Source organism: Photinus pyralis, unplaced genomic scaffold (assembly GCF_008802855.1).
Source record: "Photinus pyralis isolate 1611_PpyrPB1 unplaced genomic scaffold, Ppyr1.3 Ppyr1.4_LG1, whole genome shotgun sequence".
In the NCBI taxonomy this organism is placed as follows: Eukaryota; Metazoa; Arthropoda; class Insecta; order Coleoptera; family Lampyridae; genus Photinus; species Photinus pyralis.
In genome coordinates, this window is record NW_022170249.1 from 58,463,445 (window position 1) to 58,475,258 (window position 11,814).

General features: G+C 36.1%; 3 protein-coding genes across 3 annotated transcripts in view; 2 read left to right on the top strand and 1 right to left on the bottom strand.

Annotated features, from left to right (window-relative positions):
• The window catches only part of LOC116158809 (uncharacterized protein K02A2.6-like), a 217,487-nt gene that overhangs the window by 139,109 nt on the left and 66,564 nt on the right, over positions 1 to 11,814 (top strand). The window lies entirely within an intron of this gene.
• On the top strand, positions 15 to 1,419 carry LOC116164112 (putative nuclease HARBI1). Its single transcript, XM_031478243.1, has 3 exons — positions 15 to 459; positions 513 to 799; positions 854 to 1,419. Exons 1-3 carry the CDS (start codon positions 239 to 241, stop codon positions 1,417 to 1,419), a joined length of 1,074 nt encoding a protein of 357 aa, XP_031334103.1. The 5' UTR covers positions 15 to 238.
• On the bottom strand, positions 1,393 to 2,636 carry LOC116158830. Its single transcript, XM_031471678.1, has 2 exons — positions 1,793 to 2,636; positions 1,393 to 1,734 (listed from the first exon to the last, which is right to left on the bottom strand). The coding sequence occupies exons 1-2, from the start codon at positions 2,562 to 2,564 to the stop codon at positions 1,643 to 1,645; spliced, it is 864 nt and encodes a 287-aa protein (XP_031327538.1). The 5' UTR covers positions 2,565 to 2,636; the 3' UTR covers positions 1,393 to 1,642.

The following is an 11,814-nucleotide window of genomic DNA, read 5'->3' on the forward strand; positions in this document are numbered from 1 at the left end:
TTGTACAATGTCAGTTAAAACTTAAGTTTGTAGATTAAACTGTAGATTTTAGGTTTCTGCTGTTGTACAATCAACGGTAATAGAGAAATCTGCAGTTAAATCTTTACTGGCACCTTACCTTACGGTAAAACATAGAAAACTGCAGTTTGACAAAAAAACGACACACGCACGAACATTGTTTACATTTTGTGTAAGGTTATGTTAATTGGTAACTACAACTACTGAATATCAAGTGAATATGAATGAAATATTTGATATATTTGAGGAATTAATGTCGGATGATGAGGAAATAATTAATTTTGTTGAAAGACCCCGTCGCCGTAAACAGTTTAGACAACGAAAAAATCATTTTGAAGAATGGGACGACGAGGCCTTTTTGGACAGGTTTCGACTGTCCAAGGATTGTATTTTGGCAATCTTAGAACAAATTGAAGAACAAATATCTTATTTAACAGACAGGTAGAAGTTTGTTCTGAGAATTTCTGAGTTATATGAATCTTTCGATGTTACAGAAATGAAGCGGTTGATGCTCTAACGCAACTACTGTTAACACTCCGTTTTTATGCCTCTGGTTCTATGATAATTGTAGCAGGTGATTTTGGAGGTATACACAAGTCAACTGCCTCCAGGATTATTGCACGAGTTACAAGAGCAATAGCCTCATTGGCGCAACATTATATTAAAATGCCTTCGACTGACGAAGAGAAAGCTCAAACAACAAGAAAATTCTATAATGTTTCCCGGTTTCCCAAAGTGATTGGGGCTATAGATTGTACACATGTTCGAATCCAATCTCCAGGTGACTACTATATCTATTGCCGCTTTCAACATGCACTCCATAATTCATTTGTAGGTGGTGATGATGCCGAACGTTACCGGAATCGTAAAGGATATTTTTCGATTAATGTTCAAACTGTATGTGATGCAGAGCTGAGAATACAAAACATAGTAGCTCGATGGCCCGGATCAGTTCATGATTCTACTATCTTCGGAAATAGTAGGTTGAAGGCGCTAATGGAAACCGATTATCAAGATTATTTTCTCGTGGGAGATTCTGGGTACCCTGTGGAAAATTATCTTATGACTCCGTTGTTAAACCCAAATACACCTGCACAGCATTTGTATAATGAGGCTCAAATTAGAACGAGAAACGTAGTCGAGCGTTCATACAGTGTTTGGAAACGACGCTTTGCAGTTTTATCACTTGGACTGCGTGTAAAGCTGACAACAACATTAAATATAATTGTAGCAACTGCGGTGCTGCATAATATTGCAATCAACATGAAGGTTATTAATCCACCTCCTGTTGAAGTAAATATAGAAAATGTGGAATGGGACGTGGCGGTTTACGAAGAGAGACATGGAAGAGATAATGTTCGAACAAACTTAATCGACAATTATTTTTCGCATTTATTGTAATTGTTGTACAAGAAAACTTAAATAAAAAATTAACATTCATTTTAATACTGTAAGATTCTATTCGGTATTTAAAATATTCAAAAGATTTTCTTTATTTAACATTTTAATTTGTAATTGCAAGTATTTTGCCCGTAATTGATGTTCAGTTTCGTTATGTTTTATCTTCTGAAGGTGCTCCTCATGCTGTAACTTAATTTGTTGAGTTTGAGCCTGAATTTGTAGGTTAATTAATTCTAATCGAGCATGTGAAAGAGCAAATCTTCTCTCGACAATCATTTGTTAAATCGTTTTTCCCTTTTTTTGCTGTTCTGACATCTGAAATAACAGGTGTGGGATTAGGATTACCCATAAATGTTCTATAATGTTTACTCACTTGTTATGCGTTTTCGTTTTACTGCAATCGGAGTGGTGGTTGTAACTGGAACACTTGGTTTACCTGTGTCACTCTGATCATTAGAGGCCATTGGGACTACATCACTTAATTCGGTGTCATTCATGTTATTATCATCAGCTATACTTTCAATTTCATTCAATTCATCTGAAGAAACTACAGTGCAATGTACTGTCTTATCTTGTGCAACAGTAAGAACTGGAGTCTTTATGGTTTTCAGTTTGTCTGGAGTCCAGCCGGACCATTTCATCGATTCAACTGTCTCATCAGCACCATCATTAACTACTTCGATTACATCACTATCAAACTGATTAATTAGCCCTTCTAAACTAATTCCAATAATTTCTTTTATTTTTTGATCTGTTTCAGTTATTAATACCGGTTTATCGACACCTCCACCCGTTTTATATACATTTCGCTTTTCGGTTGCAAATTTTTTTTTTGCATTTTTTTTTAGATTCTCATATTTACCTTTAATATTTTTACAACTTCTATATACATCATTATTGGCATTAAATTCGTTAGTAATTTCCTCCCATGTGGTTTGTTTTTGTTTCCATGTAATTGCGTCTGTTTTTTTATTTTCTATAATGACCTTATATTTATTAACTAAGGTCATTAACAGTTGTACTTCTTGTTCTTTAAATTTTCCATACTTATATTCAGATTCCATTTTCAAGCAAGAGAAACAACTCGGTTTCATACACCATTCATAAACATAACCTCCAACCTGATTGCTAAAATTAACATACATGAAGTTGCAGACATACCTAGGGCGTTCAGAAAATTTGTTAAAATTAAACTTCACTGTAAATGAACTTGTACAACACAACAAATGTTAACTGTTAAGTTAAAACTGAAGATTATGGTTTGTTTCAATCTGCAGTTTAAACCTACATTGTACAACTGGCCCTAAATGTCAAAAATGTCAATGAATTCAATACATATATATAAGAGATATATATATGATTCAATAGACAGCTGCTAGGTGAAGCTGATTCGTTTGTTCTATGGTTTACCATCTCCAAATAACGGGCGATCGCAAATGAGTGGCTGTCGAGTTCTTAGATCATGATCTAAGGTCGAGTCGCCTTTGGAAGTTAACTACGATTATGGTGCCGCAAGTAGCCCATATGGGCGCCGCAAAATTTTTAAATACATAATTCAATTCAAATTATTTAAGTTACAAAAAAGAATTAGAACAATTCTCAAAAATGAACATTGGTTTTTTAGGAATTTAGGGATTTAACATGGGAAATTGGTTTTATGCAATATCCTGCACTCCTGTACGTTTTACAGAAAAAACTGTAGAGTTTAAAGTTGTTCAGAATTAAAAGGCGCATTCAAAACTGTTTTTACATGTTTTATTAAGCTTTTGGTATACCCGCAAATTTAAAAATAAATTTCAACATTTCTGTTATTAGTAGCAATTCATAAAACAACAAAAGTGGTCATGGCTATTGCTACTATAATAACAGAAATGTTGAAATTTATTTTTAAATTTGCGGGTATAACAAAAGCTTAATAAAACATGTAAAAATAGTTTTGACTGCGCCTTTTAATTCTGAACAACTTTAAACTACAGTTCTTTCTGCAAAACGTACAGGAGGCAGGATATTGCACACCAATTTCCCATGTTAAATCCCTATGTTTCTACTTACCGTGCACCACCCGGTATATGATTTAAGAATCCCCTACATTCAGCCGTAACATTTGTTTGGTACTTTTGTGTCACCCTATATAGCGTGTAACAGATGCATGATCTAACATTCTGTGGTTATTACTACCGGGTCTTCATCAATTACTGAGACCCACGTGACCAAATTTAAATTTCCCGCTTTAAATATTTTTTCTTTATGTTGGTAGACACGGACAGTTGGTTAAAACAAAATACCCAAATTGCATATTTGTTTATTTCCCCTCCTGTCAATCTTTGCTTGTGTTTACCGTTTTTTTCGAATTTCTTTAACATTATCTTAAATCAACAGCCAAAACAGTTCTTTTCAGAGCTCTTAACGCTACGAAGTTATTCTCATGTAAGTTAACAATTTTTAAGGAGAATTGTCATTAAGTTATTTTGAATTTTTAGTGTATCGCTGTAGGAAGATGGTGTTCACACCAGAGCAAGATGCTTTTATTTTAATGGCACATTTCCGCAGTGGTAACCGAAATCCTGATGGAACTTGGAGTATTCACTGCAATCGTGCATTGAACAGTTTTCCGAAGAGAACCCTGATGTTAATATCGACTACGATGTATTTAAGAACCACAGGTCACGTCTAATAACACGATATGAAAACAAGCACTGCATTTGCAAAGGGAAGTCAACAGGCAGACCGCTAACGAAACGCTTAGATACCTCCAAGAATTTTATGGCGATCGAATTATAAGCACTGGTTTGTGGCCTCCAAGAAGTCCTGATCTCACACCATTGGACTACTTTTTGTTTGGACGAATTAAAAATAATATATTTAAAAATCGACTGCACACACTCAAAGAATTGGAAAGGGCGATACGACAAGAAATAAACGATGTGACGCAAGATGAACTCGAACGTGTATTTGAAAATATGAAGCGTAGAGTGAATTTGTGCCTGGAAGTGAACGGTGGCCACTTTGAGCACCTTTTGTAACAATAAATAGTACAATATATTTCGTGTTTCTCTAAAATACTTAATTCGGCCTTCAAATATTACTGGGCTTCAGTAGTAACTTTCCTAGGGGAAAAAAATCAGGATTACCATTCGCGCATTTTTAGTTGCCTAACCACCTGCAGTCACGTGGGTCTCAGTAATTAATGAAGACCCTGTATATTCTGCATCCATTTGGCAACAATGCAAAACAAGAAAACAGAAAAGTTTGACGTTTGTTAGGCAGTGATTCATTAACCCTTAAATATGGTAAAAATTTTATAATTACTAATTCATATTTTAATTTAAATTCAATTCTTGCAGTCTAACGAAGTGGAAGATACTTTGAAACGTATACAGTCCCACAAAGGAGTTGTGGGTACTATCGTTGTAAACTCTGAGGGTAAGAGTAGCAGTTGTCACCCATTTACCCTTATACTTGTTATCTTCAAGGTATACCAATCAAAACGACACTAGATAACACCACAACAGTGCAATATGCTGGGTTAATTAGTGCTTTATCTGATAAGGCCAGAAGTGTGGTTAGAGATTTGGATCCCTCGAATGACCTTACCTTCTTAAGGATTCGCTCTAAAAAGAATGAAATTATGGTGGCCCCAGATAAGGAATTTCTTCTTATAGTGGTTCAAAATCCTACAGATTAGGTCTTTTTCTATATTCATTTCAAGTGTTTCTAATTTTGTTTATTTTTAAGGTGCATGTGAAACCTTTATTTCTGGCGATTGAAAAGCTTTATTAATTTTTAACCGTGTAAATTACTAGAAATTATACAATTCCATAAATCCTACTTTTCTTTCCGGTCTAGGTATTACTAAGCGATTAGTGAAGTGCACATTCCTAAAAGTAAAGAGGCACATTTAGCATTAACATGCAATTGAAGGGGTGGGTTTTATGCCCTAATGTATTTATTTTTAAGGTGCACATTGTATTAGAATCTAATAAATCAATACTGACATACCCCTAAAACTGTTTTATTAAATTTATCTCATTATCTGCAGCTGCAGGTATAGTTTTAGTTCTGATTTCCTTGTTTTCTGTTTTTTTATATTAAATGTGTTTTATTTTGTACTATTTGTTTAGTTATCTAAAATTGGCTGTACCATTGGTACTGAGTAGAGATCTCTGGTATACTCCTCAAAGAATTAACAATCTATGAAAGCTACTAAGATGTGATTATGAGGGTAATAAACGCTGGTGCACGCGCTTAGACTTAAGGCGGGTTCATAGCTCTCCGTTCATCCGTTACGTTGATCCGTGAAACGGTTAAGGTTCATAGCAATCCGACGGGTATTATTTTGGTGCCAAAAGTCATAGTGTCACCAACGTTTATTTTTACCTTAAATAGTGACATAATTATAAACTGTGTGTTTGTGACTTTATTAAAGTGGTTATTTGTTCAGCTTATAAAAGTAAAAGGCGTAGTGGCAAAAAGGAGCCAGGAATTTCGTTTCAAAGGCAAAGATTTGTTTGGTAAAGTTTAGAGCAAACCGTCTTTTTCATAATTTTTACGCTTTGCATTATTATTCAGTACTTGCCTTGATATATTAGGTATGATATGTAGCAAAATATGTTAATACTTTCATCATTTGAAATCGCTTAATGGATATTGCAACAGAAATCTTTTTAGCGCATTTACACAAAAATTAAAAAAAATGCGCTATTGTGGACACTTTGTCCGTCCGGCCCTACGACTGTGTCGCTATTAGATCTTTATCTTATGAGCTATTGTTCTACTTTTTTCGCTATTTGGTTCGTTATGACGAGGCTTGCACCAAGGAAGGAATTTTTTCTGTACCGCTTACAAAAAAAGTTATTGTAAAAAAAAACAAAAAACCGTTTTTTACATGTTCCATAATTTTACACTTTTGCCGTTTATTAACAATCTTAGAGATCGTTTATAATTTTGTATTGCTGTCTGTTGGTCTGTCCGTCTGTTCCTTTGTCTGTCTGTCCATCTATCTGTCCGTGTGAACGAGAACTTTGTTTAGAAATGTCCGATCGCTTTGACATCTCCGTTAGTTATGAACTGAATTGCATGAAATTCAATATGGACATAGCTTTAGCCATATAATATGCAATGCCAAAAGTTGAGTCGAATCGATTCAAAATTCACAGTGCCCTTTTCGCATCTCGACTATTTATAAACCGAATTGCAAACTTTTTTTATTTATAAAAGTATTTTTCTCCAACCACCTATATAAGACGCTATTTTGTGACAGTGTTCGGCACGTAAAATTGGCGTTTTCCGGATTTTTCGCTATCACCATGGCAACTGTACAAAAAGTGGATACTTTTGGTCCTAGTACCAAAAAGAAATTGACCTTGAAAGTTGGCCAATTAAAAAATTACAATCACGGAGATATGTCACATTGACAAATTTTTTTTTGCATATTCAATGCAAATAATGGTGTTACCTATATGTATGTACATGTATTGAAAATGATTTACGCTCGCTATTTTTATTTAAACCATGTGTAACAGTGTAACGTAATTTACATATTCGGTGAACGTAATTTAATGTATACAACCCGCCTTCGCGCGTAACGCCATCTACTGCAGACCCATTGCACTATTATCTGTCATTTTGAATTCAAAATTTGAAAAAGTTAATTACAATTAATTTTAATTAAAAAACGGTTGGTAAGTTTTTTATTTCAATACAAAATATAACAATATTAATTTTGTATACAATTAAATGACTGAAACTGATAGCGACATGGATTGCATTCCGCCAGAGATTATAGAAACGGCAGAATATGCTACCTACTTTAGATTTGCTCCCAACAAAGTCGCGAGAGGTGAGAAGTAAGAAGCAAGAACGAAAAGGTTATAAGTTAACCTAAAAACTAGAGTGGCATGACACGTGAGGACAAGAAAGCAGAGGTTCTCAAACTAGTAGTGAAACTGAACTGAATCTAAATTCGAATACCTATAATTTCAAGTAATGGGGGTTGGAGAAAAAATTTTATGTTTTATTCGTACAAACAATGCGTTTTCGAGACTCGGAAGGGTGCTGGACTCCGCTGGCGCGTCGTCCAGCAAACTATCTTCCTCGTCCCGAAAACTGACATTTTTTGTACTAATGAAACAAATAACTATTGAATGAAATTTGATACATAGGCACTTTACTTGGAATAAAGGAAAATCAAACGCCAGTTTCAAAATTTGGTTTTGCGCATGCGCAGTGCCAACTTTTTTATTTATGGAAGAATTTAAACGAAATTTGATACATAGGCACTTGGAATAAAGGAAAAATCAAAAGCCGGTTTCAAAATTTGGGTTTGCGCATGCGCAGTGCCAACTTTTTTATTTATGGAAGAATTTAAGAACCAACAACAGTTTTAATTTTTTTGCTCTACTCCTCTACACATTGATTGAACTTCTAAACTTCGCTGTTTTAGTAGTTACATACGCAGGCCCTGCGCTATAGCATGGCGAGAGCTTAGACCGTATTATAGTGCATGGACTGCTAATTGCAACTCAAAACTGGTGAAGGATATGCGAGTTTTATAGTAAAACGAGTCTGTTCTGTGAGACACGATTTGAGACTGTCAACCTTTAAAGGAACGTCATTTAATTAATTGCATAATTATGCCATAAAAGCAAACCTATTCATATTTGTGGACGTATAGAATATAATGGAGAGTATTTATAATTTTATAAAGCTTCCCAAACTATGCGGTTACCATAAAAGCTACTCTTTGCCGGCCAGCGCCCAACGAGACACGTAACAATGTAAATGCTACTTAGTAGCGCTGCTGACCGACTTGGCAGTTGTGCCCATAACAGTAACGCGGCAAAGACGCGCCACACGAATCGCGACCCTGCTTCCCCATCGCGCCACTCTGTATGTAGCGCTTCAAAAATGCCTCCTGAAAAGGGGCCTTAATGTAGCAAGCTCAACTGAACGCCGCTGAAGCACGTTTCCCCGCCAATTGCCAATATCATATTTGGTCTGCGCCGTTATTCGTCATGCTATAGCGCTGGGTCTGTATTTACAGTTGTGTTGAGTGTGAACATGAGGTAACTTTTAACTACATACAGGGTGTTACACGACCGTTCGAAAAAAAAAAATCGGGTTGTAGAGGGCATCAAAACAAGCACTTTTTCCAAATAAACCGAGGGTCCAACGTGTTTCGTTTGGGAGCCACCCCCCAAAGAGTGTTGAAATCAGCATTTCTTCTTTAATTTTTTTCTCAGCAACCATAAGAGTTACAAAGTCGGGTGGCATGTCTTTGAATAGGTTTTTGGGTATGCTCTTTCCGATTTTGCAATTTTTTTTTCAAAATTCCTACCCCAAAGGGCGCACCCCTAAACTAGGGTGCAAAAAAAAATTCTGATTTCGACGAAATTTGGTATCTGGGGGTTTTTTAACATGAAAATCACGAATTTGAAATTAGTTTTTGAAAATTCGAAAAAAAAAGTTCCACTGCAATTCTTGGCGGGACAACGAAAATAGAGATAATTCCACGAAATTTGTTGTGTACATACTAAACGAGTTAAGGAACAAAACTGTCGAACAGTTTTTTTAAATAACTTTTCAAACAAAAGTTATACTCATTTGAATGTTGGTCCTTCGGGTCGCGAAGTGTCCCAAGCCTACTAGTAAGCCATAATTTCGCATGTGTTGGTTGACAATGTCGCAAAAACAAAAGATGAACGGTTTGAGTCGATATTTTGTTATTTGGAATTAATTCGGTCATTAAATGATTAAAAAATTCGATGTATCGATTAAAACACCTACCAAGGTATCTTAAAGCGCTGATCGATTAATCACTTTCCGTATGATACTTTTTCACTATGATCAAAAATTTTCATAATCTTAGGTTGAAAAATAACTTCCAAAAGAACACGCTCCTTTTAAGGACAAATCGAAAAGGTACATTAAATTAATGTGAAGTTAGTTGTTATTTTTATTTCTTCCAATTATCAATTTACCTAAAAACAATGGAATGTTTACTTATTAGGTTCCATAGAACAACAAACTTAGAATGGAAACTGTAATGTAATGTAATAATGACGCGCCATCTCGTGTATGTTCTCAGCAGCTTTTTGCGTGAATGGCGCCAAATTTAAATATTAAAATGTAAGCTACGTCCGCATGATACTGAATTTCTCCGGATCTGTAACAATATTGGATTTGACTAGCTGAAACCTAAAAGGTAAATGAATCCAGCCAGTGAAATCCAATTTTGTTTGTTAGAGATCCAAATAAATTCAGTTTAATGCGGATGCACCTCACCAGCCAGGGCCTTCAAAGAGTACAGAGCACTTGTTTTATAAGTAACAACTCCAATTAATCCAATCAAGGAGTTATATTTAATTTAATATGATTATACAAGATACAAGATCAACTTCATGGAACTCTACTGTATGATGCCCTCGAGATCGTTCTAAAAACAAAATATGTAGCAATTTATTACAATTCAATTAGTGCTACCTGCTAAATATAATGTGCGAACTGCCACACGCTTTAAATCTCTTCGTGTTCCAGGTTCTAAAGCGCAGCCAGAAAAAGGACGTTCACAAACCAAAAAGTTTTGTGTAAATTTCTTCCACATTATATTCTAAACCAATTCTTAAAAACTTCGGGCTCCATTTTTGGGAAACGTCTTCACAATTCGTCACACAACATTTACGTTCTCGACTTGTATATGCATAATTCATTGTAATAATGAATAGTAATTATACTTAAAGCACAATAAGCCGTCAATCATAATTCAAAATTCAACTGTCATAATGGCGACCACGCACGAAAGTCACTAGATTTAGTAACTTTAACACGCCCGCTAACTATGCGCCATCTATTGAATGTTCTCCAAACTAACTATATTTGCACTCAGTTGTTCCCGTTTACGTTTCCCTTCTAAGTTTTTTGTTCTGGGATTAGGTTCGTCCTTATTGTAAAATGTCAGTTACGTCGTTTTTTGTGTTGCGTTCTTTTTCTTCCGTTCTATTCGAGATGGATAGAAACTATTCGAATTTCGAATTGGCAAACATTCATTACATGTATGGGTTGGCTGATGGAAACTGTTTGGAGGCTCGACGATTGTACGGAGAGAGATTTCCTGACCGAAGGCTTCCTGGTAGTAGAGTGTTTTCTGAGGTGCATCGCCGCTTAGTAGAAACAGGATCCCTGAGTTATGCCGCACGGGCACGGCCAGTTGGTAGGAATGTTGAATTCGAAGAGCAGGTCCTACAAGAAGTTGAGGAAAATCCTTCCACTAGCACACGGGCTGTATCACGTGTAACTGGTACGAACCACGTCGCTGTATGGCGTGTGATGAAAGAACAACTACTGTACCCGTACCACATTCAAAAAGTACAGCAGCTGCATCCAACGGATTATGGTCTTAGAGTAGAGTTCTGCCATTTCATTGCAAGACGTCGTCGTGGGAACCCTGATTTTCATTCATCTATGTATTTTATTTACGGATGAAGCCACGTTTCATCAAGATGGCTATGTTAATGTTAAGAACCGGCACGAATGGAGAGACGAGAACCCACATGCTGTCCTTCCTATAAGAAGTCAACGGAGATTCTCCATTAACTTGTGGGCAGGAATTGTAGGACAGCATCTTTTAGGGCCGTACATGCTGCCTCCACGAATGAAAGGAGAGCAATATTTAAGGTTCTTGCAAGAAACCTTATTTGATTATTTGGAAGAGCTACCGCTGCAACTGCGTCAACGACTATGGTACCAACATGATGGCGCACCCCCCCACTTCAATCGTGCCGTCATCGATCACTTGAACGCTACTTTCCCCAATCGTTGGATCGGAAGAGGTGGTCCAGTAGCGTGGCCACCGAGATCGCCCGACCTTACGCCACTAGATTTTTTTTTGTGGGGGCACCTGAAAAATTTAGTGTATAGCGAAAATGGAATAATCGATTCGGTGGAAGAACTGGTTGCTCGCGTGATGGCAGCTTCAGAAATTATTAAAACCAATCCTATGATGGTGTTGAAGTCGTCAAATTCTGTTCCAAGGAGATGCAGATTGTGCGTGGCTGCTGGCGGTGGCATTTTTGAAAATGTTGCATAAGCATATCGCTTCTTTTTGGAAGAAGTGAAGTCCGTTACTGATCACTAAAAACAAAAAAAGTTCTTTTCAGAACTGCCAAATGTTTTCTAGAAAAAATGAACCGTGACCTTTAAGATTATCTTCAACTGAATAAAACTTTTCCCCTACCTTATTTAGATAATAAACAATCGATCAGCGCTTTTATGTACCTTGGTAGGTGTTTTAATCGATACATCGAATTTTTTAATCATTTAATGACCGAATTAATTCCAAATAACAAAATATCGACTCAAACCGTTCATCTTTTGTTTTTGCGACATTGTCAACCAACA